This window comes from Centroberyx gerrardi, chromosome 3 (assembly GCF_048128805.1).
Source record: "Centroberyx gerrardi isolate f3 chromosome 3, fCenGer3.hap1.cur.20231027, whole genome shotgun sequence".
Lineage (NCBI taxonomy): Eukaryota > Metazoa > Chordata > Actinopteri > Beryciformes > Berycidae > Centroberyx > Centroberyx gerrardi.
In genome coordinates this window covers 20,593,599-20,621,475 of record NC_135999.1, presented here as the reverse complement: position 1 = coordinate 20,621,475, position 27,877 = coordinate 20,593,599, and the positions used below count along the sequence as shown (strand labels likewise).

The 27,877-nt window shown below is 41.7% G+C and overlaps 2 protein-coding genes across 4 annotated transcripts; both read left to right on the top strand.

Moving 5' to 3' along the window:
* The first annotated feature begins 193 nt into the window (after positions 1–193).
* Positions 194–18,404, top strand: slc44a2 (solute carrier family 44 member 2 (CTL2 blood group)). Of its 3 annotated transcripts, none has more exons than XM_071924847.2 (22): positions 194–490; positions 8,100–8,148; positions 8,284–8,357; positions 8,599–8,683; positions 8,902–8,986; positions 9,129–9,245; positions 9,349–9,409; positions 10,029–10,155; positions 10,754–10,837; positions 11,024–11,136; positions 11,280–11,411; positions 12,037–12,136; positions 12,481–12,573; positions 13,334–13,418; positions 13,554–13,816; positions 14,071–14,165; positions 14,799–14,902; positions 14,995–15,068; positions 15,280–15,350; positions 15,479–15,567; positions 16,036–16,120; positions 16,451–18,192. In XM_071924847.2, exons 1-22 carry the CDS (start codon positions 454–456, stop codon positions 16,951–16,953), a joined length of 2,526 nt encoding a protein of 841 aa, XP_071780948.2. In that variant the 5' UTR covers positions 194–453; the 3' UTR covers positions 16,954–18,192. The 3 variants fall into 3 exon arrangements, with proteins under 3 accessions (XP_071780948.2, XP_071780949.1, XP_078147218.1); XM_071924848.2 differs by lacking the exon at positions 16,451–18,192 and adding an exon at positions 18,214–18,404 and having other exon boundaries at positions 202–490; XM_078291092.1 differs by lacking the exons at positions 194–490; positions 16,451–18,192 and adding exons at positions 5,377–5,704; positions 18,214–18,404.
* A 1,605-nt stretch (positions 18,405–20,009) lies between these two features.
* odad3 (outer dynein arm docking complex subunit 3) lies at positions 20,010–26,877 on the top strand. Its single transcript, XM_071924875.2, has 13 exons — positions 20,010–20,088; positions 20,650–20,771; positions 20,949–21,026; positions 21,128–21,319; positions 21,524–21,625; positions 22,690–22,815; positions 23,021–23,143; positions 23,653–23,802; positions 23,976–24,136; positions 24,648–24,804; positions 25,148–25,297; positions 26,376–26,460; positions 26,546–26,877. Exons 1-13 carry the CDS (start codon positions 20,010–20,012, stop codon positions 26,671–26,673), a joined length of 1,653 nt encoding a protein of 550 aa, XP_071780976.1. The 3' UTR covers positions 26,674–26,877.
* Positions 26,878–27,877: the final 1,000 nt, after the last annotated feature.

Sequence of the window (27,877 nt, the reverse complement as noted above, 5' to 3'; positions counted from 1 at the left end):
CACACACACACACACACGCACACACACACACACACACACACACTCACTGTAGGACAAATGTAAAAAACACACTTTAGAAAACATCAAATCTAGCTATATAGAAAGTAAAATAGTTCATAGTAAATGCTGTGCTGGCTCTGTTTATTATCTGGACATCAGTCCGTACAAACACGCTCTACACATTCCATTGTGGTAGCGGCAGGACAAATTTTGTTTTTGTCCCGCCCATGCGCATTATAATTCGCCGGTAAATCGGTCAATCACCAAGTTCCCTTCTCTCATTGGCTGGCTCCTCTCTCTCCCGCAGAATGGAATGCGCCGTGGTTTGGTTCGGGATGGTCGTTACGCCGCTAGCAGTCGGTGACTGTTATTGATGCTTTTTCCCCTCGACATTTCCATGGTAACTGTCCTGTCCGAGGCCTGATCCGCAGCGAGAAGCCCCGGTGTGTGAGAATGGAGCTGGAGGAGAAAAACCCGGACCCGAAATACGGTGAGAAGAGACTTATTTCTCTGCTTTTCGTCTCGGTGTTTTATTTTTCTCAAAACGAGGGAAGAAATGGAAACAATGACTGCAATGGATGGATGGGTGTGGACCGCATGGGTCTCACGCAGATCTATGGCATCCTCATCCTCCAAACCCGGCTTGTTTTTCAAAAGTAGTCTAATCTGTAATCTTGGATAATGTGCATGTACTTAGACCATTTCTTTTTCATTGGAAAATACGGAGTGGATGAAGGCGTCATGGACGCTGCATCGGGATGGATATTGAATTACAGTAGTTTGCCCTACTATAATAGCCTATGATACAAACCAGACACGTAGCTTCAAAAGAAACCACCAACCAGACAGTTCAGCCTAGAGTTTTTTTTTTTAATTATTTGTTATTATTATATGGCATAATCTACCATTTTACCACTGCAGTAACTGATAGCTATAGCCTAAAGTAGCCTGATATAGATTGTCATCCATTGAAACAACCGAGGCCTGCATACAGTAACCTACTGTATATACCAAACAAAATTAGGTTTAAATTAAATTATGTTAATGTTCAGGTTATTCTATATGAGCGCATTATAGACAAACTACAAGAAAACATGAACACATTTAAGCTACAGAAGAGAAAACTGTTCACATATGCATCTATGCTATATTAGGTTTGCTATTTTGTGTTTTCCCCTTGGCACTAATCAACTGCCACAACAACCATGTGGTGTTTTGTAGGATGACATATGGTCATTTCTTACACACACGCACACACAAGCACACACACAAGCACACGCACTCACAGATAGTAATTGTTTTTGTTCATCCCCATGCATTGTATGCATATAATGGAAAACTCATACTCTATAACAGCCATCAAGATGTGACTCATTGCAGATTGCTGTGTGTCACATTTTGGGATTTTCTCCCACAAGACCAGACAGCCCACATGGCAGCCTGACTGGTGCAGTCCTGTGTCTGGGCCGGGTTGTTGTTCATATGGACTGTTGAGTCATGAAGTTTTCGTAACTCGTGTTTTCCTTGCCTTAATACCCCCGTGTCAGTGCCATTACATGTGAGAATGGCCGGAGACCGCTCTAGCAGAAAACCACCATCTCACACCGGCATTTCAGCGGGAGGACAACACTGACAAAGCGAGAGCTGCTCCGCTACAGTTTTTTTATTCTTTCACAATGTAAGATGCTTACAATAGTAAACCAGACCACACCCACGATATCTGAGTTAAATGCACATCCTCTCCAGATGATCCTTGGAGCTCAGAGTGTGGAGTGTTTCCATGTCGCTTTCCTGTTACCATGTAAACAGCCCTTTTTTTTCCCGTGGCGCCCCACCCCCACATCCAGTGAGAGGTCATAAACCCTGACCCTTTTAAACTGGAGTTAAAGGTCTTTTCTATGGAGAAGCTGGATTCTCTCCCAGACACCAGACACAATTCCAGCTCAGTTTTAGCCTTTGTGTTATAAACGACTTGACCGACATCTATGGCCAGTTAAACAGAGCCAGGGCTTTATACGACAGAATGGATCTTCCCCAAATAATTGCAGTTTTACTAGGATATTTGGACCTGTGGATCGTCCATGGCTGCCTGCTACAGTAATATTTTCCCTCAGTGTGTTGGGAGTGTGCAGAGTCGGGCAGGCTGCAGCTCGCTCTGCCTCGGCCGTGTCTAGCCCTGCCCGCTCTACCCACTCAACAGACAGACTCAAGGGGCAAACCAGTCAATACTAAGCTGGCAAACACTCAGTCAGATGCATTACCACATACACTGCACGGGCGCACACACACCACACATGCACGCGCACACACACATACACACATTAGACCTAAATGTTTCCCAGTGATCTCTTGTCTTTCTGACTTGGCTGTTGGTTTGGCAGAATCAGACAGATTGCCGTTGTGGTCTAAGCAGTCCTTGTAAGGACTAGAGAGAGGGATGGTGATTTGAGCCGGGGTTTGGCACTTTACAAATATTTAGCCCTTCAGAAAAGGGACTTGTAAATGTGTTTCCTCCTCTCTCTGTCAAAGAGCATGTAGGCTAATGGCTTTACTAGTGACCGCCAAAGGGGAGGTTTTGAAGAATTGACAGCTGCTAGATAGTTTTTCATGTCACAGTTTATGTGACTCTATCCATTTCCTGTATATTAATCATACATTCTTGTACAAGCCCTAAATGGAGAGAGAAAAACGTGAGAAAAAAGTGACAGAGAGAACAAATCTGTCCGTAATGTCTTCTATGTACAGCACACATGCACATGCACATGCACACACACACACACACACACACACACACACACACACACACACACACGCACACACGCACACGCACACGCACAAACACACATGCAACCACAATGGCTACTAACCCATTAAGGTAGCCAGGGAAGGGTCATCTGATAAGCCCTCTGGGCCCATTAGTGGATCACATCAGTCATGACATCATCACTTCCCTTAAGACACACTCGTACACACACACACATACACACACACACACACACGCATACATGCACACTCATACAAACTGTCAACAGTCAGCCAGAAACATATCCTATTGTCAGTAGAACAAAAACACCAGATCACCCCAATTTTAGCATCTTAACACTTGTTGTCATTCAATTTTAGAATTAATTTCAAGATTTTACTGATTACTTTTAAAGTTGAGTAGGGTTTGGCCCCTGGTTATGTTGCAGACCTTTTAACCCCTTTGACCTGAGCTCAGACTGAGATCCTCCGGGCCTTTAGGATGGTTCCCCAGTAGACTAGATTGTGGAACGACCTGCCTGAGGAACCCAGGATCATCTTATACAACTTTTACATCTTTTTTAAATCTCTTCTTAAAGGTGCTATGTGTAGCAGATTAACACAAATAAATCATTACCACGTCAATTTTGAGAAATTACTGTAATTGCCATAAACAAACAAGACAATCACTGAGAAGATTGGCAGCCTTTACCAGCATCTACACTGCATTTTACATTGTGTGCCACCGGGTCGGTTTTCGTGGAAAATCTCCTGGATCGGTTTATGGCACAAATCAGGAAGAGGCTGCTGTTGGAGTTAAAGCTTTCAGAGTTTCTCGCAGTGGCAGATGGTGGAACGAATGAAAGCCTGATTGAAAAATCACTTCTAACATGTTCATCATTTTCAGCAAAGTGAAAGAGAAAACAAACACACGTGAAGCGATGGCAGGAGGGGGGAGCGGGGACAAGTAGCAACATCCTCTTTGTGGCAGGAACCTTATCTCATAAACCAGGGTTTATGAGAAATAAGGTCGACATTTTGAGAACCACAAGCACTAACAACATCAGCTTTAAGAACCTTTTAGCACCTTTAAGGCTACATATATATATATTTCTTTAGACTTGGTTTTATATAATGATTTATCTTCATCTGTCGTCTTTTCGTTTTATTTGTTCCCTTCCTTTTTATTCCATGTTGAGTTGTTTCTTTTTGTTTTTATATGAAGCACTTTGTACAGTCTTGTACAAATGTGTTATTATCATCACTAATAACCCTAAAACTAATGCCTTATACCCCTACTGCCAATCTAGACACTAATCTCTCTCTTCTCGCCAGCAGTTAACATGTAATTTCCAGTATCTCTCATACCACACAAATTTCTATTCCTTTCTGCCCTCTCAGATCTCCTTCTATTGTAAGGGAATAGAGAACATATTACAGAATGACAGAAATAAGGGAGGCGTGAGTGTTACAGAGTATTTATTTTAAAGTAGTCTAATTAGTCTCCACTCCTCTCCTGTCCTCCACAAAGTATTTTGTGTAATGTTGATGCAGTCACAGGTAGAAAACTGCCTGGACATGCCGTTGCTCTGAGGAGCGGAGGGTTAGTATCTGGGGAATAGATCTAGACTGCATCAGCATCAAGAGGGCGGAAGTAGGGGCAAGGACACGGCACTGTTTCTGGACTGGGCATGTGTAGGTCAATAGTCAGTATTGTCTTACACAGTATGGCATGCTGTCGGTCCCTCACATGGCAGTGAAGGTGGGCAGGTCATGTGCCGGCGGGGAACACGTAGGACGGTCTTATCTCACATACTCTGGACATACAGCTCAGCGCGCCGCCTCGCATGTGTCAGGCACGCACATCACACCATAACCAAGTCATTGTCTTGAGAATGCTTCAAAGTCTTTGTTGTTTTTGATCCTTGGTGTGATTCGTGCGCGTTTCAGCTAAAGCTCCGTGAAGTAAAGTCTAAATTGACTCATTTGTAGGCGAATGATTTGACAGCGCTGGGAAGGGAGGGGAGTGTGTTCGAAGTGACGGCTGGAAAATACGCCTTAGAGTAGAAACAAGAAGTTGAGAAATCATTGTGAGAAGTCCAGTAATCTCTTGAGACAAAGAGCAGCAAACTGTACAATAGCACATGAATGATTCTTTTCCTGTTTGTTATTTATAGACATGATGATGTACAGCTAATATGGTAGCCTATGTATTGTCAAGTGCTATATAGTTAGAGTAAAAGATATTTTTGGAGCATATAACCACTTTGAAGATTTGACAGTACATTACAGTGTTACCCCTCTATCCTGCAATGCATGCAGTTAATAACTGAGTTTATCCGCTCTGTTGGCACAGCTGCAACAGAAGGAAACAGTGAAGATAGTTTACCATGTTCATTCAAATGAAGTCTGTAATGACTGTTATGCCAGAGTAAAAGACTGTTTTGATGTTTGGATGGCAGAGTCAGTTTTCCCCAGTGTTGGCAACAACACGCCCCGCACCCAGAACTGTGACACTTACATATTTTAGTCCTGTGTATGTCAACACATTTAGCAACAGAGGGTTCATGGGCGGCTTACTCAGAGCCAAAGAGACCTCAAATCTTTTGTTGCTGTGGCGCCGCTCTTCTCTCAATTCCCCCATCAATACTTCTCTCTGTGCGTGTGCCGCAATTCCCCTGACAAGACCCTCGCTGAGAGAGGGAGAAAAGAGACCAAGTAAAAGGAGGGAGAAAAACAGAGAGAGCAGGGAGAGGAGAGGAAGGCAGAGCTGATACAAGCTTTAGTTTTTGTACAGAAGGAAGAAGGAAGCGATGAGTTAGTGGTTCGAGACACAAACCTCATACAGGAAGGAGACGTAAAGAAACTCACGAACGCAGCGCACTGAGAGAACTCTACAAAGCTGTCCATGAAAGCGAGTGAGAAAGAAATAACGGTGGAATGACGAAACACAGAAAAAACGGTACTGTAATAATCTTTCAGAGGACAGATTCTGCCCACTGCTTTGGATTTATGACAGATTGGAGGCTAATTTGTTGTTGAATACTTGTTTGTTGACATGATTAGAACTTGTGCTATAGAGTACTGCCTTCACTAACTGTAACAGTTAGGCGTAGTAGACTGTTTTCAAATACTGTATATCACACATCACCTCTAGCAGACAGTTTAAAACACCAGTGACACCTTTCAAGTGGTACAGTTGTGCCTCTACAATGGGTGGGAAGAGAGTGAGTGTATGTGTGTGTGTGTCCAGTGTGTGGAGTAGCAGACTAGGTAGGCAGTGACAACAACAAGCTGGGCTTGGCTCAAAATGTCACTGTGCTGCTGTAGCTGCAGTGTATTTAGGGGATAGTTGAGTTGAGCAGCCAGCAGCAGACATTTACAGTGACGTGACAAGATGCCACAGTGTCTGGGATCTTGGCTCATAAGAGGATGTTGGTCCGGCCTGTTTGACTCACACATTACTCAATTCACTAACAAAGACCACGCCACTATGAGATGTATTTAGATGGTTTATTGAGGGAAAGAGGGGTCGAGAATGGAGGGATGAAACAAGGGTCGAGGGTGGAGGGATGAATCAGGGGTCGAGATGAAGGGATGAATCGAGGGGGTCGAGTGAGTTGGGGTCGATGGTTAGCTCGAGGAACCAGGGAATTGAGACTCAGGGTGGGGGTGCTGTCTCGCTGATGGGGAGTCTTCTTGGCTCCATCGTATCCCCCTGTGGTTCCTGTGCTGAGAGAGAAGAGCAAGGGGTTGGGGGGGGGGGGGGGGGGGGGATGAGAGAACTGAGACATACGAGAGAGAGAAAAGGTCATGGTTAGGCGCATTTAAATAGGGTGGAGCAGGAAATTGAATGTGTGCTTGAGGCGTGGTCTTGTTCCTGAACTAGGGATATTACATGTATTGCACATTGCGACACTGTTTTATTGTGTGTGTTTTATAAATGTTGTTGATGTGTACATTCATGCACATTGTTCTTTGAAAGTGTTGACTCACAGTGTGTTAGCACATGATGATGTCACCCTGCAAGCGAGCAGGCTGAGTAGGCTTGGCTGGTGTTCCTCCTCTCCTGTGTCTGAGGTGTTTCCATGGTGGCTAGAGATGTCCACAGGGAGCTCTCCGTCACCGGGGAGCCATTTTGTGGGTTGCTAGGCATGTCAGACTGGCAGAAGAATCCTTTTGTTGTGGAAAATGTCCTTGCTTTGTCAACACATGCGCTGACTCATATAGATTGTACTCATGTGCATGTATCTCCCACCCACACAGTAGAAAAAGCCTTTACTTTTCTAAAGAGTGCCCTCAAAGATACTGTTAAAATATCATATTCATATGAAATATACTGTAAATTATTGGGAAAAATGGGTTTTAGCCTATTTACTAAATCATAAATACTTAATGAGTGCATCTGTGTGTCACTAACCTGTGTGCTGAAACTGATTTACGGCACGCCTTTTGTTTTGATTTTGTTTTGATGTAAATTCTATAAGCAATTAGATTGCAAAACTAAACACTCAGCAGGTGATGTGGCTTCCACAATCATGTTTTGGCAGCGAGCTATCAGTGATACATAAACAATATCAGCCACAGCCATATGCACCTCAAATGTGCTAACGTTAAAGCTATCCAACAACATTAATGAAAGATGACAAATGATGTTTGTTGCGAAAGGAAATTTTAATTTTTGTACCAATGAGTAATAAAATTTGTGTTTACAAGCTGCTGACAATGTTGTAACACTGTTGCAAGCAACACGTCCATGCTGATTTTTATATTTGAGACCATTTGGCCAGTCAGCGTTGGTTAGCCAAAATGCGTCAAAAAAAAAATATTAAAGTTGTCTGTAATTGGCCATGCAAGCTATGGTATTCGGAGATGCTGAGACTGAGTTAATACCAAAACCACAAAAACACAAGGGTCTGATAGCTGCATATTCACATGAATTGCCATTTTAGCTATATAGCCCCATTCACATCTAGTCATTTTTTACTCATTTACACTTACCAAAGTTTGAGAACAGGCAAAGACCAAAGACTGCAGACAAGTGAGGCTTTCAAATGTTCTTGTCTCAAAAAGTTACTGACCAGTGTGGCAGGTGATCCCTGTTGATTTATCCACCAAAGACAACTTTTTACCAGCATTTGGTGCTTGGTGTGTGTTAATTTTGGCTGCTTAGATTCACAAATGGATAGTTCAACTAAACTACTGATAGTCACTAAAGTGAGCCTACTAGATTTTGGTGAAGTAGTCTGATGGCATGCATTCTATTTTAGAGGCACGAGAGAGTGAGATAGAAGTTGAAAGTCACAGGTTCAAATTGCAGGAGCAGACAATAACAAAACATCTCTTCTTGTCCACAGGGGAGTCCAGGAAGTTTGACCCCACTTTCAAAGGACCGATTCACAACAGGTAAGAGTGTCTGTGTTTCAATCACTGCTGATCATTCTGCACTTTACTCTAACGCACCAATAACAACATACTGTCTCTTCCTAATCTCCTCTTTTATCTTTTCATCTCCTCTCCTCTCCTCTCTCCTCACATCAGAGGATGCACAGATGTCCTCTGCTGTATTCTCTTCATCATTGCCCTGGTGGGCTACTTTGGTGTGGGTATCCTAGGTAAGATTCAACTCTGCTGCTACTACTGTATTTCAAATACAGCACACATAGTATTATGTTTACCTGTCATCCATAATGTGTACTTAATCAGTGCAAATGTGTCCATTTACACTCTGAAACTCGATAAACGATATGAATAGATTCTGTCTTTAGGGGCTCCAGTGTTATTTGATTGTTATTCAGTGCAAAAGCCACCTTTCTTCTGCCTCAGTATGAGTGATTTCTATTCTCCTCCATGCAGCCTGGTCCCAGGGAGACCCCAGGAAAGTCATCTATCCCACCGACAGCAGGGGGCAGTTCTGCGGACAGGCGGGAACGCCTCTGGAGTGAGTCCTCTCATGCTTGGACCCACTGATATGAACAATATGACACCTACAATATCTATGTGTCCTTGGAAGTCTTTCACGTTGAGATTATCTCAGAAAAACAGCTTGTTTACACCTCAGAGAATGATATATATTACTGTGAACTAATAATCTGCTTTTAGGCCTTAGAGAGAGAGAGAGAGAGAGATAACTGTTCTGTTACTGTTCTTACACAATAGGAAGAAGCCTCTGCTGTTCTACTTCAACATCCTGAAGTGCGCCAGTCCTCTGGTGCTGCTGGAGTTTCAGTGCCCGACCACACAGGTCAGAAATTACATCTACTGCATCTATCAAACTGCTTATTTTCTCCCCTTTCTAACAATGTGTATTTTTTTTTTTAATTTGGGCGAATTTAATCTCATGCGATGCTGATTGCCATGACTTTTATGTCGTTATTTTTGTGCAGTTATGTGTGGAAAGCTGTCCTACCAAGCACCTTACATTGGTGAAAGCCCAGTTCAGCAAAGAAGACAAAGACTACTACAAGCAATACTGTAAAGAAGGAGTGGACCTCTCCAAATTGGTAAACAACCGGATGAGTAGACAATTCACATTCTATGCATGTTTAAACCGATGCTGTGAAATGTAGTTATAAGAAAGCACAGTGAAGGACTTGTGTGTTTCAGAGTGCTCCTGAGATCCTGAGGGACGGCTTGTGTCCCTCCATGCTCATGCCCAGTAAAGCCTGTGAGTGAATGTCTCCTGCTTATTCACTTAATTTTCATCCCTAAGGCCCATTCACACCTAGAGTGATAACTAAAAAGATAACTGTAATCTGTAACGATACATTGTTGCTCAAGCGTTCACACTACAACGATATCATCTTATTTCGGCGCTGAATATTCACAGCAAAATGGAGGATGATTACTTTACCGACGTTGTCTCTACATCCAAAAAATCACTCTGAGATCGAACCAAAAATATAGTTAAAGTTATAGTTTGGGTGTACTAGGTGGGTGTACTATATGGTCACTAGGGTGTTTCTAGGTGGTTGCTAGGGTGTACTAGGTGGTTGCTAGGGTGTACTAGGTGGTCACTAGGGTGTTTCTAGATGGTTGCTAGGGTGTACTATGTGGTCACTAGGGTGTACTAGGTGGTTGCTAGGGTATACTAGGTGGTTGCTAGGGTGTACTAGGTGGTTTAAGTAGTAGTAGTAGTAGCAGTACTAATTGTACTAGTAGAAATGGAAGAAGTCGTAGTGGTAGGTACACCCTTTATTAGAAGCTGTTGTGTCTATAGGTTTGTTTTTTATGTGTGAAGTTACCCAGATAGAACCAAACAAACTGATCATCTACTCTCTCTCCAGTCACACGTCGCTGCCTGCCTGCCTTGGGAACGATGAAAGGCGGGGTGGTGGTGGTGGGCAACGAGACCATTTTGGATAACGGAGAGGGCGACAAAGTCAATGCCACAGAGCTGCTGGAAGCGTCAAAGTGAGTCTTTCTTACTGTATGGCAGTGCACACTTCCACACCCCTATTCAAAACAAGACCAGGCAAGCCTAGTTTAGCCGGACCACGAATGCAGCCTGTGGGGAACTTTGTCAGGAGCTGAAATATTTAACCCAAATACACAGTCTTTGCCTTTTCTCAAATATGCTGCTGGCCACACACTACACTCTCTGACTGTGCTCCAATCAGATTACACTGGCTTTACACAGAGCAGTAGCATCTAAACCTCTGTAAACTTTTCCTCCTGTTCCTCAGCTGTTTACATGGTTAACTGGCCTAACGTTAGTTGAAACATAACATTAGTCTCATGTGGCGAGTCACAGGTGATTACAAACAGATGGATTACAAACTTTATCCACTGTATAAGTGTCTTTATTGAATGTTATACACAGCACCCGAATCTATACAAGAGCTAGCATTGAAAACAGGCCGGGTGATATGTTTTTATGAAAAATGTATATTAACTTTGGCTGGTAAAAATGATTCTTAGCAGTAAATGTTTTTCTTAGTTTTGCAGGTGAGCCGAAAAGTTAATTTCGGAAACTGGTGGGAGGCGTTAAATAGATTTCCTTTTGTTACAGGAAGTCAAATGTGGTGGTTGAAGCTCGCCAGGTGGCCATGAGGATCTTTGAGGACTACACTCAATCTTGGCATTGGATATTGCTGTAAGTCTCTCCATTCTCTAGTGGTTACTGTAATAGAACGACACAGACAAACATGATATTTTTACATGTGAAACAGACCCAGTTTTCCCCACATTGAACTTGTTGAACTAGTTTAACTCAGGATCACGCAAAGCTAAAATACCATGAAGTGTTAAAGCTTTTGTCGGATGTGTCCTCCCTCTCCAGCGGTCTGGTGATCGCCATGGTCGTCAGTCTGATTTTCATCGTCCTGTTGCGGTTCTTGGCCGGCATCATGGTCTGGGTCATGATTGTCTTGGTTATTCTGGTCATTGGATACGGTAAGTCTTCCGTGTCTTGGCAGAGATAAGAAAATTGCTATTTGAGATCATGCTGCTTATGTTACAAGATATTAAACGTATATTTCAACTTAAACTTTAAAATGCTCTTTTCTAACTTGGATATTATTGCGTGTGTTTTTTAGGGATTTTCCACTGTTACATGGAGTTTGCCAGTCTGAAGGGCGAGCCTGGAGCTGACGTCACCATCCGTGACCTCGGCCTGCAGACGGACTTCTCTGTCTACCTGCAGATCAGACAGACCTGGCTGGCCTTCAGTACGCACAGCCACACGTCCATGCTATAATGCAGCTCTTTTGTCCGTGCAGCATACACACATTTGCTGTGTAAATTCATGCACACACTCTTTACCAGTGTGTATGTGATTTACTATCATGTAAACACTAGGGCTGCACAATTATTAGAAAAAAAAACTAAAATTGCGACATGAACTGCTTCAACTTCCAAATCGCAAGAAGCTGCAATTATTTTATCAGGGTCATGGGTGCACCAAATTGAACTCCTAGTCATGGTATTCTGGTGCTGAGCCCAATTTCTGGCCTATAAATTAAATTGCACATTATAAAAAAACATTCATTGTATTCCAACACAGCAAATATTAAGCAATAACATCTCAGTTTTTATTATTAAAATGTTTCTTGTTTGCTGAAAAATCTAAAATATTGAAAAATCTGTCTGTATACTATATCGCAATTGCAATATTCAGGAAAAGAATCGCATTATGATTATTTGTGCATATGTACACATACAGGACAACACACTTCCTCAACACCCTTTATTTAATAGGCTCTTGAATTAATGGTTGATGAATCAAACCCTAACATTCGTTAAATCAATGTTGCTGTTAATCTACTGTGTTAATTTTTCCTCCCTACTCCCCAGTGATCATCCTGGCCATAGTGGAGGTGATCATCATCCTACTGCTCATCTTCCTCAGGAAGAGAATTCTCATCGCCATCGCCCTCATCAAAGAGGCCAGCAGGTCAGTCTAACCGCCTCTCTAGCCACACTGAGTTGGTAATTTATTCCCGTCTTGTAATGCGCAGGGTCATTCTGTTTTATTCACACTGTACAGTCTTCTTAAGTGTGGTGGAAAAGTGACCATGCCTGCTCAGATATAGTTTGATCAGTTTTGTTTGCTGTAACAGTGAGAGGAAACATTTAGTTCTTACACCCAAACATCACTGAAAGAAAGTATGTAGTCTCATTACAACTGTGGACAAAGCTTATGTGTTACTTTGGTTTGGGAACTCCCTCTTCCCCCCCAGTGGAAAATATTATATGATGATCTGTTGACAGTTTTTTGACCATTGTTTTCTTCGGTAGAGCTGTCGGGCACGTGATGTCATCGCTGTTCTACCCGCTACTGACCTTTGCCCTCCTGGCCATAGTGATTGCTTACTGGGCCATCACTGCTGTGTATCCTTCTGTCTATTCCATGCCATTCAAAACATGATTAATAATAAATGTTTAACTGCATAATTAATCCCTCTTTATATCATTGTGATAGTGGAAAATTCCATATAGATTGATGCGGGATGCTTTTGACAGCAGCTGCCAGCATGAAATGTGGGAGCTGCTCCAGGTCTGTGTTTGACCTGCTGTCTTGCGTGTGGCTCGTCTGTACCAAGGTTATTATAGTTTTGCATTTTTCATTCGTTTTTATTTTTATTTCGTTTTGACTTTTTGTTTTCATTTTCAGTTTTAATTCGTTTTTAAAGTGGGTTTGCTAGTTTAGTTTTTATTTTTTGAAAATGCTTAGTTTTAGTTTAGTTTTTATTAGTTTCAGTGTTAGTTTTAGTCTTTTTTTGTAATATGGGGTATTTGTCAGGGGCGAGATTCAAAAAGGTGAAAAAAAAAAAAAAATTGGAAGATAGATTTCATATCCACCCATAATACTAGGCTTATGTATGAAATAAATTGACAAAGACATTTTCTCTATAATTTTAGTTTATTTTAGTTAGTTTTGTAAATACACAATACAGTTTCAGTTAGTTATCGTTTTTTTGTAAAGCCTCGTGTTTATTTTTATTTCAGTTAACGAAAATGTTTTTTCACACCTAGTTTTCGTTATTTCGTTAGTTTTCGTTAACTATAATAACCTTGGTCTGTACACAAAAAAATCACCATTCCAAACATATTCCCCCTCGTTAACGCAATCTCCTTGACAGCTTCACAGTTTCTTGTCCACCTCCAACGACCAGGTCTACAAAGTGTTCAACACCACAGAGTGTGAGCACGCAAGAGAGACCTGCGACCCCAAGGTATGCCACTAAATGTCAAAAACTGTTTATGAAACTGTTTATCTTTACCCATGATAACATCACAGATTTAGCTCCATACACAGTATCAAAAATCACTTTTCTAATCCTCCGGTCTGCCCCCTTCTCTTTCTCCAGACGTTCAACACCTCCAACATGTCAATCGCGTGTCCTGACGCAGAGTGCCTGTTTGCCTTCTACGGTGGTGAGACCCTCTACCACAAATACCTCATCTTGTTCCAGTTCTACAACGTCTTCCTCTTCTTCTGGTGCGCCAACTTTGTGACGGCGCTGGGCCAGGTCACTCTGTCGGGGGCCTTCGCCTCTTACTACTGGGCCTTCAAGAAGCCAGACGACATCCCCGCCTACCCCATCTTCTCCTCCCTGGGACGGGCGCTCAGGTTAGAAGCTGGATGTGTTCGTATGTATTTGTGTGTGTGTGCGTGCGTGTACTTTTTTGTGTATGTGTGTGTGTTTGTGTGTGAACTCCTGCTTTGTTAAAAAAAAAAAAAAATTCTGTAGGCTAATGGCAAGATCTCAACACTGAGCAAGAAATGTTGTTACCTTGTCTTATACAAATACAGATTTTTCTGAGCCTCTCTCACCCTTACCATCCCCCTCTTCTTCCTGGTTTCTGCTTCCTCTTCCGGTCCAGATTCCACACTGGCTCCCTGGCCTTCGGCTCTCTCATCCTGTCTCTGGTCCAGGTCATCAGGGTCGTTCTGGAGTACCTGGATCACAAGTTGAAAGGTCAGATGGCAGAACATTAGAACAAGGAGACTGACTTAAATACACTTTGGGGTTCATTGACTACAGACATCAGGCATACATTTCATACATTTATCATACATTTATCAGTGGCTATGTTTTCATGCATAGATAATAATGCTCATAATCCATGTAATCTAATGACTCATGTAATCTGGCTTTGGGTCAACGCATGTAAACGTCATAACTTGGTTAGAAAACGCGGCTAAGATGAAATTCTGATCATGAGAAACCTGCTTAAAATGCCTGGCTACTCCCATATTTAATGGGCTACTGTGGCAAACTCAGATTTAGAAAACAAAAATATGGACTATTACTATTGGGATCATCATTTCTTTCCCCTGTATTTGAAGTAACCAGCTCTTTTAATACTTTTTCGCTTGCGGACTGTTCTGTCTGTAAGCGACACATCACAGGTGGACAGGAATATTCTGTTAATTGGTTTATTCATGGAAACAGGGAGACTTAATTGCAGGGTATCAAAGGTTCATGTAAACAGTCTAACTTGAATAACACCATAACAGTGTACAGCCAATACTCAGGTTACTCTGCGCATGTAAACCAGTCATGATATTTTATGCAACACTGTTCATCCCTCTTGCTCTCACCCTTCAGGTGCCCAGAACAAATTTACCAAGTTCCTGCTGAGCTGCATGAAGTGCTGCTTCTGGTGTCTGGAGAAATGCATCAAGTTCCTAAACAGAAACGCTTACATCATGGTGAGGTTCTGTAACTGGAATACGGCTGACTAAAAGATTTCAGATCTGGTTGTTTTTTAAACTGATGTTAAATACTTTTTTTCTCTCTCTAGATTGCCATCTATGGCAAAAGCTTCTGTCCCTCGGCTCGAGATGCCTTCTTCCTTCTCATGAGGAACATTGTCAGGTGGGCATTCATGTAACGTTAGGTTTTGAATAGAGCTACATTAGCCTCTATTATTGTTACTATTAATATAAGTATTTACATGTATTATTTGTTATCTTGTTTCGAAAAATCAATAAGCATTAGACTACATCCTAATATTCATTAAGTATTCATTCTCAGAACAGTTTATTTTCTACTTTCATATCCTGCAATGTGCCTGTTCTCCATACAGAGTGGCTGTTTTAGACAAAGTGACCGACTTCCTCCTGTTTCTTGGGAAGCTCCTCATTGTTGGAATTGTTGGTAAGGGAGCAGTTGCCTTTGAAATGAAGATACATTTTCTAAACCTTGTCAAAAAGCAATGAAGCGGTCTGTCTGCCTTTCTGTTTTAAATTCAGTAAGCCTTCATTCACATTTTTGTTCCTGTACAGGGATCTGCTCTTTCTTCTTCTTCTCTGGAAGGATCAAAGCAGTAGAGGAGGCCGCTCCCTCTCTCAACTACTATTGGGTTCCCATACTGGTGAGATAGAAATATGTCTATACAATGTCATCTTTGGCTGTGAAACTTTACCACAGAGAAAGAGAACAAGATGACTGTATTTATAGATATGGTTGAAATTACTGTAATATCATGATAATCATAAGGATTTTTTTCAATTTCGATATATATCACGATATTGCATGCAAAATCACATGTTAAATAATCAAATTAATATGCATCCCATTGAACTGAATGTGTGATGTCAAACAAAACTGAAATTTTCAAGTAATATTCCTTAAAGTGTTTCACATACCTCATTTTGAGTTTTTAAATAAAATTTGCTTGTTATCATCAATTTAGACAGCAGAATTGTCATGATATCCAAAATCACGTTATGATTCCACTGAAAGACGATAAACGATAATATTGAATTATCGCCCAGCCCTAATTTACATCTTGGTGGGTCTTGCATCATACCTCTTACATTACAACTTTGTCTTTGTCTAGACGGTGGTAGTGGGATCCTACCTCATCGCCCATGGCTTCTTCAGCGTGTACGCCATGTGTGTGGACACACTCTTCCTCTGCTTCTGTAAGTAACTCTGCGTAGGTGTTATTAACATGCCGGTGGATAGGCACAGTGTTGTGATTCAGATCTCTTCTTCAGGTGCATCTTTATATCAGCTGTCCTCTCTTTAAACACTCATACAACTGTCTCAGGCTGAGCTGCTGGTTTCCTCTTGTTCCTGCGATGTTTCTGACTGTTCTCCTCTTTGTCTCGTTTCTCCCCCTTTATTTCACTTTTCCCTTTATTTTTCACACCTTCTCTTTCACCACGTTTTCCCCATGTTTTCATTTTCTCCTCATTTTCTATTAACTCAATCAAACATAAATCACACATACACACACGCACACTCGAAAGGCGAGGACTTGGAAAGAAACGACGGCTCGTCCGACAGGCCGTACTTCATGTCCCCCGAGCTGCACGAGATCCTCTCCAAAACAAAGAGGGCGGAGGAAGACCGGGACGGGGTCGAGCAGGCAGATTCTGCAAGGCAGGACGAGGTGCGAGTGGAGGAGGAAACGCCTCTTCAGCAAGATGGAGAGATCCAGCTAAAACAGCAGGAAGCGCTGAAGCAGGGCAACGAGGAGGAGCAGCCCCTGCAGTCCAAGACGGATGCTGAAGAGCCGCAGGAGGAGAAGACCGAGGAGAAAAAAGCGGAAGTCAGTGAACCGGAGGAGGCTGAAAAGAAAGAAGAAGCGGACGTGACAGAACCGGCAGAAAAGCAGGAGCCGAAAGAGGAGGATAAAGCCGAGGAGGTGCCGCCTCCATCTGCAGAGGCTGAGAAAGAGGAGACTGCTGAAAAGAAAGATGAGAAGGAGGAACCTAAAGGAGAGGATCCTCCGTCTGCACCACAGGAGTAGATGTTAATATTAATGCAATGGCAAAAAAAACAAAAGAAAAAAAAGCGAGGCTTGGTAAAACCTCATAAAACATAAAACGCGTACGTGCCGAACGGAACAACTGTACCTAACAACTTTGTGATCAGGACCTGTTAAATGTAGGCTATACAACGAGCTAAAACGCAGATCGCCTTGCTGTGTCAGTGGTGTGACCTTGAGTCTTGGTCATCATGTGGGGGGTCGAAGCAGGTCGAAAAGCCCAGTGCATCTCTGTAGCTTGAAAAAACGTTCTGTTGTGTTGGTTTTAGACAGTGTTGGTTTTTATATCGTGAAGATCTGTAGAACATTGTAAGTGCTGACCCTGTGCCTGATTACTGTCATTAATATTTTGCTGTCTTAATCCTGTCGATGAATGCACTACAGAACCACTAAATACCATGTTTACAGTCAGAACTACCCATCTCAATCAATGGTGAATCTCCTTCACTGTTTACAATAATACCAGCTGACGCCAAATGGTTCCAAACATATTTAATATACTGTATGAATATTAGATCTTTTTTTTTTTCCTATGGAACTAATGTGTATATACAGCAGCAGCGTATGTCTATAACGTATTTATTTTGCTTCAGTCTTGGTAGAGACGCCCCCGCCAAGATCACTCACTTGGATGGGATCCCATGTATTGTATTGCCACCTACTTGCCTTGGTATTTCAGACTGGCATAAGTGCTGTGATTGTGTTGCCATGACGCAACCGTCTTGACCTCTCAGACTCTGCAAACCCTACAATTGTTTACTGACTTGACTTGCCTTGCTCTCTCCTCTCCTCTCCTCTCCTCTCCTCTCCCCTGCCCTCCTTTCTCAGTGCTGCATGGTGTAAACACGGCCTACTGAGCGCTTTGCTACTAACATCTTTACGTCTCTGGATGCTTTTGTACCTTTCTCTCGTTTGTCACGTTGTGAGCGTTGTAAGTAGATTTTCCACTGATGACATTCCATGTTTATTGGATGTAGTTCTTGATTAAAGGTAATTGTATTTAATCACAGTAGTTTTGTTCTGTGTAAATGTATGAGCGTCGCGTTGTTTGGCGTTTGGATAAAGGGAAAACAGGTGAGTTTGCATGTACAACAAAGTCAGCTTTAAATAAGAGAGGGACAATTCCTAATAAGCTAGGCACTTAGAGACAATGGACAAATACAAACACAGGAGAGCTGTCAGCCAATATTAGCATGTTGCTAGGCAAGTGTTTTCTCTCAACCCCTTTTGTCCATGTCACAGTGGAGGACCTTGAACGCAACGATGGAACAGCAGAGAGGCCGTACTTCATGTCCCAGAACCTGCTCACCCTCCTCAAGAAGTCCAATGAAGAGCCCAAAACTGTAGACTAACTCGCACCTGAGTGTGTGTATGTGTGTGTGTGTGTGTGTGTGTGTGTGTGTGTGTGTGCATGTCTTGTTTGTGAGTGAGAGCAGAACAAAGGGAGAAATTTAATCCTAACCACTATGGGATGTTCCATGTCTTGTGCTATGTATAGTGTGCCTTACGTTTGTGACGCTGCAGATGAGCAGCAGAGTTCATCTCCGTCACAAAGAGAGTATTACAGTAACACTTACTGTATTTTGTCTCTATGATACTGTTGATTGTTTTGTATTTTGTTACTAGCCTTCAGATTATGCCTCATATATGCCCTCTGAACAAAGGTGATTTTATTCCAGAAGGAAATATGGGAGCTCACGTTTCAGACTATAACAAATAATTTAAGCAGCAATGCTTCTTTTTCTATTTCAGTATTGTTTTTGTCTTTTCTTATTCTTTGTCACTTTTGTGTATTTTGCTCTTGTGCCTGTTTTACTTTGATGTTGTAACTTTTGTTTGTTTGTTTGTTTTCAAATCAGCCATTGTTTAAAGTCATGCAGCCTGTGTGGAGGCTTTGAAGGGTCCATAATCTTTCCATGAGGCTGCCAGTGTTATGGCAAATGTATGCTGTTACATCAGTGAAACTATGCGTTATCGATTTCATTAAGCATACTGCATATTGCACTGTTTGAAATTAACTCACCAAAGCAATGTTCCTAAACTGCAGGCTATTAAAACTTGAGTAGATGTACTAATCATATAGCCATAAGAGATTACAGGTCTTGACCCAAGTGTTTTTACTTGGACTAAAGCTAATTTTTTTAATAGCTCAAGTTCATTTTTTTAAGTTAATGTTCATGCTTTCCATTAAATATGAAACATATCCATGATAAATGTGCGGATTTTGAGTTTATGAAAGCAGTAGAATTTCATTTTGTTGTAAATTAAGTTTTGTGTTGCCATATCAGTGTTCAAAGAAAAAAAAGCAACAAAAAGAAAAGCCACTGCTTCTTCGAGACCAAGGCTTTGTACAAAGCAGTTTTTGATAGTGGACTGGTATATGGATTGGACGATCACTGTTTGATATTGAATCAGTGTTTTCCGTGGTAGGTGTTCATTAATTGTTTGACTATGTTGGTAAATTAGATTTCAAAAATAAAGTTACTGCAATTTTTGAAAAGTGTGTAATCTGATTACACTTCTTCATTAATAGGCCTATGTTGAATTTCTTGAGGAGGCCTATGTGGGAAACTAGTTCAAGTTAGTTTAAACAAAAGTATGGATTTTGTTTCCATTCTTTTGTTGCCATAAGGCCTAATAGGAATAGGTCTACTGAGTTATGGTGCACACAATTTATCACATCAATAGCCTACCCTCTGTTTGAGAACCTGAAAAGAAAAAAGAAAATGACTTTCTGGGGCTTTTAGGTATGGTCATTGCGGATTTACCATTTTTACCCGACTCATTAAGTCATAAAATGTAATGAAACGGTAAGTAGCAAGGGATTGAAGTTACATTTCCGTAATCAATAGCTGTAAATGAATTTAGACACCGAGACAGTTCATTTGAAACTTTGAGCCTCGATTTGGTGAAGTGTACTGTTGCTAGGCAACATTGGGATTTCGTCACAGGTCTTTCGTTGGGTTAGGACCAACACTGAATGTGGACAAATTAATATTTCTTTGACATCTGTACTTGAAATAATAGACAGATAGAAAATGGCATTCAGTGCCGATGCGATGAAACCGCCCCTACATGACCAAATAAATGAAATGCAGCGAAAAATTCAACTACTCGGTAAGTTTGTCTGAAACTACACAGCCTGACCGTCACTGTCTGCAGGAGCGAGGTCTTGGCTGATCTTAGCTAGGTTAACTAGCAAATCAAGTTTAGGCTACTTTTAGTTATCAGTTTCATCGATATAAGTTTAATCAATAGCTACAATAAACAATGTTCATTTGTAACGTTTATTTTGTTTAAGAATCTCCTTTTGGAGGGAGACCTGACCGAGAAAACAGCATAAACGACATAGCAAAAAAATTAACAAAAGCATGATGCAGTCAAAGTCGCATAAATGATTTTGCTTGTGAAAAGTGAAGAGGGAGCTTAAGGCACTCATGTCTAATTCAGTTCTGACCTTAGGGACAGATAACAAAAAGAAATCCAACATAAACTGTTTAAATCTACCATCAACGAAATGGCATTTATACCAGTATTGTTGTATATGGGCAAATACATATAGGCAGGAAGAGACCTAGGGTACCTACCTAGGATGTGAGAAGTCTTTCTATGCCAAATAAAAATAACAAAAAAATTGTCCTATATAATTGGTGGTGTAACCACGAATGTATCCACCAGAGGGCGACAGAACTGCGTACTATGAGAGCTCTCAGTCCAGCATCAAGAAGAACAGAGAGACCATCCTTCAGCTGAGGCAGGACAACAAGAGACTGCACAGGAAGTTTGCAGAAACTCTTGCTGTAAGTGCAGTCCCCTTCCCAGCTCTGTTGTTTATCTATTGTCTGTTGTTGTCTGTTTTTACCTGTTATTACCTCATTCAACTAAACAGTAAATCTGATCGAGCGAGACTGCTTTTTTTGCAGTTACAGTCTTGTTCACTTCGAGAAAAATGTGTGTTTTGGTCTCATGTCTACTAGGGCGATGAACATGTCATCAAAGAAGCCTTTCATAACAGAGGCTTGGAGAAGGATGCCTACCGCAACATGTCCGGGAAGGTAAAAGCAACCACACAAGCATGGCTATAAGCCTCTCTCTAAGTCTATATATATATGTCTGTCTGTCTGTCTTTCACACACACTCGCTTACTGTCTCTCAGGCGGCCCTCACAGTGCTGGACCAGAAGGTGCTGATCAAGATGAAGCGTCTCAACGCCCTGAAACACAGCACCCAGACCCACCGGCAGCAGCTGGAGGAGCTGCAGCTGCAGTACCAGAGACTGAAGCCGGAGGGCAGCAGTATAACACAGTCTGCTGACATTCGCAGTCAGAAAAGAGCAGAGGATGCCCGGGTATTCAACTGTCAGGCGCATGTAGATGCCTGTAGGGACGTGCAACCCATGATAACCACAACTTTTCTACCCAGTGTCCAGTCCTGATGAAATACACTCATTCAGTTTCTAGCATGTGAGCACACACATACAGAGATAAACAGCTCCTGTAAACAAAACTGTGTGTGTGTGTGTGTGTGTGTGTGTGTGTGTGTGTGTCTTCAGAACCTGCGGGTGCTGGAGAACAATCTGGAGAAGACCCAGTTAAAGTGCCAGGAGGCTGAGCACATCATGAGAGGTTATCTCAAACTCAAAAACCACCTGCAGGTAAGTCCAACATACAAACGTTTTTAGCCTCTAGGTAATATTTTGTGCAATTGTCAGATGTTTGAATCGAATTGAATTCAGTTGAGCTGAATTGTGCAGAACTGAACTTAGCTGAACTCAACTCAACTGAGCTGAATTGAAATGAACTTAATTTGTAGTGGACATTGCCACAAGCTCTCTTGGCACTGTCTCCCATGATGGATTGTGTCACCTCTTTATTTTTCCATGGCATCATTCGCTCATTGTGCTGAGCTGTTATAGCACTCTATATATAGATTCTCAACACTTTGTACAGCCTTTTTCAATGTAGAGATTACAGATGAAAGAACTACAAATTTGGTCACAGTCCATATTATTTATCAGTATTTATCAATAGGTCGATCATAAGTTCAGTGATTCAACTGCTCATTACATTACACACCCACATGAGAGCTGAAGTGCTTGCGTACCTTAAATGTTTTGTACACAGTCTGCTAATCATTCTCACTGGGTATTATGCAGAGAAACAACGGATACTCTCCATTGCTCTCGAGTTCTCCACAGTGTAATTGCCTGTGCTATGAGACTGTGTTGTACCTGTGATATGGGACTCTGTACCTGGTGGTGTGTGAACTGCGAGTGAGGCTTCCACACTGGTAGTTCCTGTCCCAGACTCACTTTACCAGCACTTCCATGCATCAGTGAAGCTTTTTGGGCCTTATCAGCCTTTTTTTTCTGTATTTAGGAAACTTTATCATAGTCACTAGACAGATATTCATAGTGGTGGACAATGTCAAACCATCAGCTGCCTTTGACATCATCAGTTAAATTTTACATTTTAGGCATTCAGCTGATGCTATTATCCAGTGAAACCATAGAATAAGCTTCAATTTCTAGATTACAACAGCCAATAAAAACGAGTGTAATGCTCAGGGCCATAGTGCTGTGACAATCTTTCTAAGACTACAGAATCCTTTGTCCTTTTTCACACCCTTTCCTCCTCTCTCTCTCTCTCTCTCTCTCTTCCCTCTATCTTTCCTGTCCTTCTCTTTCTTTCTCTCACTCTTCCACTCTCACCACGTCAGGAGGAGAGTCTGTCCTTCCAGGGCCAGCTGGACTGCCTGGAAGCAGACATCCTGAAGCACAGAGAGGAGCATCACAACCTGCAGGTCATGAACAATGATGCCCAGCTCTCTAAAGACGCTGCCAAGGTGACACACAACCTCCTCCACCATCTACATTAGTACTAGCAAGGATGACTGCCCTCGTCATTATTGTCATCATCATTACTGATATCCATTATTACTTTATTATCCTCGAACATGCTCTTCACTTACACATTGCTATCATACTAACACTCTGTCTTACTGTCTCTCTCTCTCTCCCTCCCCATCCTTCCTTTCTTGCTCCTTCCAGGCGGAGTTACAGCAGCAGGAGGAGTTGCTCTACAAAGAGCGTAAAGAGAGAGAGCGCGTCATAGCCTGCTATAGGAAACAGGTTGAGGAGCGCAAGGCCCAGACCGAAAAAGTCGATAGAAGGGTGAGTTACACATGGCGGTATATGTGTATACCTTAATAATATATATAATAACCATACAGTACTGTATGGTTTTATTTCAGTGGTGTTCCCTCTCTTGATTACTAATCAATCATTCTTACTTGGCCCTCTGCACTTGTAACTGAACATATATACAGTACAGTATCAAATGCTGTGCTAGTCCTACCAGAGACCAGAGATGAATCACAATTCCAACAATCGCGCCAATCTATCATACACAAAAGCTTTACCTCAATTACTATTTGGTTAGTATATAATTTGAATACAAACAGTTGGTGTCCAGTCCAATCATGGAGGGGAGTGACATATCTGAATGATATCAACAGACATGACCCACATAACAGGTTACTTGTTGATATCAAACTAGTATTCAAGTCTTTTTGGTAAGAATTGAAGCTTGATTCAGAACAGGGAAACAGGGAAATTCTGTAGAGAGAAAATGAATAATTGAGTTTGGAGCGCTGAGTGGTTGTAACCTCTGCTACCTCCAGGCCCAGAGAGTGCCTATGCAGCCGGACGAGCTGAGCAGCGAGGCCCAGCGCAGCACCACCAGGATGGGAAGTGAAGAGGAGAAGACCATCTCCACTTTTGAGGAAGCCTTCCGACGCATTAAGGAGGCCACTGGAGTCACCAATATACAGGTACGGGTGTGAAAAGATATCATTAAGTGTTGGTTTTTTTTATCTGTGTAAGTAGTTTCGCATTTGTTTCTGTGAAGTACTTAGCTATCCACAATACTGTACATGGATGTGTTAATCCGTGTACTACCAATGTGCACATATGCATAAGTGTCTTCATGTGTTCATGTTTGTAGGAAATAGCGGAGCGCTTCGTCTCTCAGGGGGAGACACACAAACACCTGGAGGAGCTGAAGGTGGAGAACGAGAGGATCCTGCTGCAGCTGAAGGAGGAGAAGGAACTCCTGAACCAACAGTTCCAGGATATGAAATATTCTGGGGAGGCTAAACTCTCCAGGTGAGACAGTACAGACAGTACTAGTGGTATCAAACTGCTCTGGGTAGCGTGATTGGGTCTTTCACTTCAATCATTTCAAAACATAAATTGAAACTACATTCCACCAACTAATGATAGATAATTCATTCTGTACAATTTCCCTGTAGGCATCTGCATGAACTATTTCATTACAAAAGATGTTCAATTTTCAAATTTTGAAGAAAAGCCACTACCAGTGTGTATTGAATTGATCGTGAATTGACCCAAACCCTGCTGTATAGGAGTGCTAGGGAGCAGCCCAACTCTATCCCGTCCTATCTGATCTCAAAAGTCAAAGTTAGGAAACTAATAATTACAGTAGTTAAAGCCCTCCTGCTAGGACCAACCAATTTGTCTCTCACCAATTTCAAAATGGTCAGAGAGGCCAAACTAATTTAAACAGGCACTCAGTTTTGAAGAGGCTTGACGATCTTTTTTGCAGCTGTATGATATTTTTCTGTCTTTCTCTGTCCTTCCTCTATGGTTTTAATAGTGGCCAGCAGATGCTGGAGGAGTGTGAGCAGCACCTGCAGACTGAGCAGCAGAGGTGTGATGCAGCCAAAGAGCGCCTGGATTGGCTTGTTAAAACCCTCAGTACTGTCCGTGCTGGAGTGGAGCACCTAGCTGACAAACTGCAACACATCACACTGGTAGAAAACATCCTCAAGAATCATGACTATTTACATATATTGTCCAACTGTTGATTTACCAAGTGAAAAGCAACTCTTTTGTCTCCAGTGGTCACTTGTTATTATAACAGTGTTCATATCTAGCAGTGAAGAACTTTCCCTTTTTCTGCCCATAATATATGAATGTTTATGAACCAAATAAACCATTATATTTGGCACTGAAGTATAACAAAGGTAGAGAATATGTCTGCTGCACAACATCTCAAAAAATCTGGTTACAGTTATCCATCCATCAATCCACCCACACACCATCTAAATTCATTCCCCAAACTATCCTCCAATTCAACCCTTCTTGTCCCACCAGAGTGAAGGCTCGGTGGCCCAGCTGTCTCCCAGCTCAGAGGAGTTTGTGGTGGAGCTGCTGGTCCAGTGTGAGCTGAAGCTGCAGCTGCTGCAGGAGGAGCTGCAGGGAAAAGATCTGGCTGCTGTTATGAAGGAGATGGAGGAAGAGGAGGTGAGACCAGGCTTAACTTGGCTGCTGGTTGATATGAAAATTCAGTCAGTGCCACTGTGGTTTGAAATATAGTTTACATTTAGGGTTAGGGTTAGCATATCAAAGACAGTTTTGCATATGGATATGAAGCATCTTTTCACCTGTTGGGGCTCCTGTTTAAGTCTACTGTACATTGTACAGTAAGCTTATCCCTACATACATATTCAGCCATGCTGTCGTGCTTGTGTAGCTTATCTGTCCCAGCTGAATGGAAAGCCAGCCATTAGAGCTACCTGAAATGTTTGCTCTTGATTAACTAACGCTCGGCAGCACCTTCTTGTTTGAGAACATACCGTATCACGGTGTACCATAGGAAAAATGTTATGACGTAACAGTGTCTGTCATTTACTAATGACATTGACCACTTTACTCTCAGATCCATCTTTGGAAGGCATAATCTCTGTAGTTCCACCCAACACTGAACCAGCTGGAAAAAGTTCATGAATGACCTATGCTCCCCAAAGAGCAAAAGGGTTTAAGTCAAGTAAGGCATAATCTCTGTAGTTGACGTAACTCTGTTCTGATAATAATGTGAAAATCAGTCAAGCCTTGCTTGACCGGCACTGACAGAAATTCCTTGGCTGTCCTGATTAAATGGCTAGCACCTCTGCCATAAAGGAGCACACCAAGTTCATGAGAGATCGGCCTGTTGATCATCTTACCCATTAAGTGATGACAACACAGACACCAAAATCATCCATGTGTCCCTGGTAGATCGTTGGCTCTGGTGCTCCATGCTAACACTTCAGCATGCACTGCAGTGATAGTAGGCGACTAGCATTATCCTGATGACCTTTTAGCAATAATAAAAAATAATAAAAAGTTGTTAGTGGTTTTTATTATAGGGCCTATAGATTCATACATTTCCAAATTTCAGAAAGTAAAATATGAACTCAATAGAGCTGATATAGCCTGGTTTATTTTTGGAACTATTTCAGGTGAACAAAATTGTCTTTGTCCTGGTGGAAGTCAATGGCTGTTGTTGTTTGTTAATGTGCATGTGTGAATGTGTGTCTATGTGTCTGTGTTATCTGAGCAGTTCTATGCCAGGATTGAGGGGAAACTCCCAGATTATAATACCCGCATCAAACTGCCCGAGGACCAAAGGCTGGACCTCTTCGACGGTGAGTTGGGAGCCACACACACACACATACACAACTGTGTAAATCTTTCTCACTTTCAAACTATCACTTCTTCTCTCCATCTCAGAGGAAGACGAGAGTGAAGAGGATGAAGCTGACATCATCTCACGGGAGGCGCTGAAGCGTCAGTCTCAGCTCATCATTGACTCCAAGACCAAGAGAAAACCCTGGAAGAAGAAGAAGGGCAAGTTCTGATCCAAAACCAGAGGCTCCAGGGTCCAGAAGATAAAACATACAGCACCTAAACCTGGTTTGAGTGTAAAACAGGCTCCGGCACTAGAGGACAAAGGGCCTCTGGGGACTCGAGATCCTCCAACACTTCATATTGCTATTTTAGCTATTTCCACTGTATCAAATCTATTATAATTGATCACTATGTTAGCTTAGCAGTGGCTACAAGTAATTCTATATTGTAAGACTGAAAATCCAAATGAAAATAAATGTAAAAACATGCTGAAAGAAGTACACATTTTTTATCATGGCTACTATTACAATTCTTCGGGATATTTATCAACAGCTCTCTCTGTGTGCCTTTGAAACTGGTTACATGTATGTTTAAGTGGGTCTGTTTTGACAACAGAAATGTTCTCTGCCATGTTTCACTGTTGCGTCAACAGTTGTTTCGCCTTTTCTCTTTCACTGTTCAGAATTACACCCTCTCCCTCATGGGAAAACCACAAGCCATTAAAAAAACAAATCCAAACAATTTTTGTCACACATTTTGATTATATTTTGTCCCGTTTGACCCAGAATAGATCAAAGCAGGAGAAACAGGTCACCTGTCCCCATCTATTGTGAATGCAATGGGGTCATCTTACAGATATTATGCACTATAGCCTGCAGTTCACGGAAAACCGGTATCATTGTTCTCTATGGTTTGATGTATTCTGTAACAACTCCAACCTTTATTCATTAGTGAATCACATCAATAATAGCTCAGACTGGCAGTTGGTAAATAGTGGCAGGGAGATAAGATTGTCTATTCTAGGCATGAGTCAATGCCTGATCCTGTTATCAAACTAAAGTTTAGCTAGCAAGTTAAAAAAAATAAAGACAAACAATTGTCTGGACATTTGGCATCATATATCAATGTTTGGTTGAAAGATGCTACTTTGTTAGAATATATTTCTTTCACAAATGAGTCATGCATGCCAAATGTTTTTTTTATAACTCAATAGCCAACTTTGTAATTTACAGTTGATGTTATTATTATGTAGGCCTGCTTTAAAAATATCTCCTTTACACATTTGACAAGTGAGGTCAATATTGAACTATTTCTGTTATGTAACTTAAAGTTTATTCTGGCTTTCTTTTCACAAATGCTTAGTAGTTTTTACAGTCAGCTCTTGGGTGTTGTCAGGTTATTGGCAGAACAATAATCCTTCATACCATAATATCA

Excerpts from the sequence above, each read along its gene's own strand:
- slc44a2 (XM_071924847.2), top strand. The coding sequence starts at position 454 with ATGGAGCTGGAGGAGAAAAACCCGGACCCGAAATACG. Across the intron at positions 8,987-9,128 it reads TTCAGTGCCCGACCACACAG|TTATGTGTGGAAAGCTGTCC; the intron begins GTCAGAAATTAC and ends ATTTTTGTGCAG. Across the intron at positions 15,568-16,035 it reads ACTATTGGGTTCCCATACTG|ACGGTGGTAGTGGGATCCTA; the intron begins GTGAGATAGAAA and ends GTCTTTGTCTAG.
- odad3 (XM_071924875.2), top strand. The coding sequence starts at position 20,010 with ATGGCATTCAGTGCCGATGCGATGAAACCGCCCCTACATGACCAAATA. Across the intron at positions 21,626-22,689 it reads AACTCAAAAACCACCTGCAG|GAGGAGAGTCTGTCCTTCCA; the intron begins GTAAGTCCAACA and ends TCACCACGTCAG. Across the intron at positions 25,298-26,375 it reads AGGAGATGGAGGAAGAGGAG|TTCTATGCCAGGATTGAGGG; the intron begins GTGAGACCAGGC and ends TTATCTGAGCAG.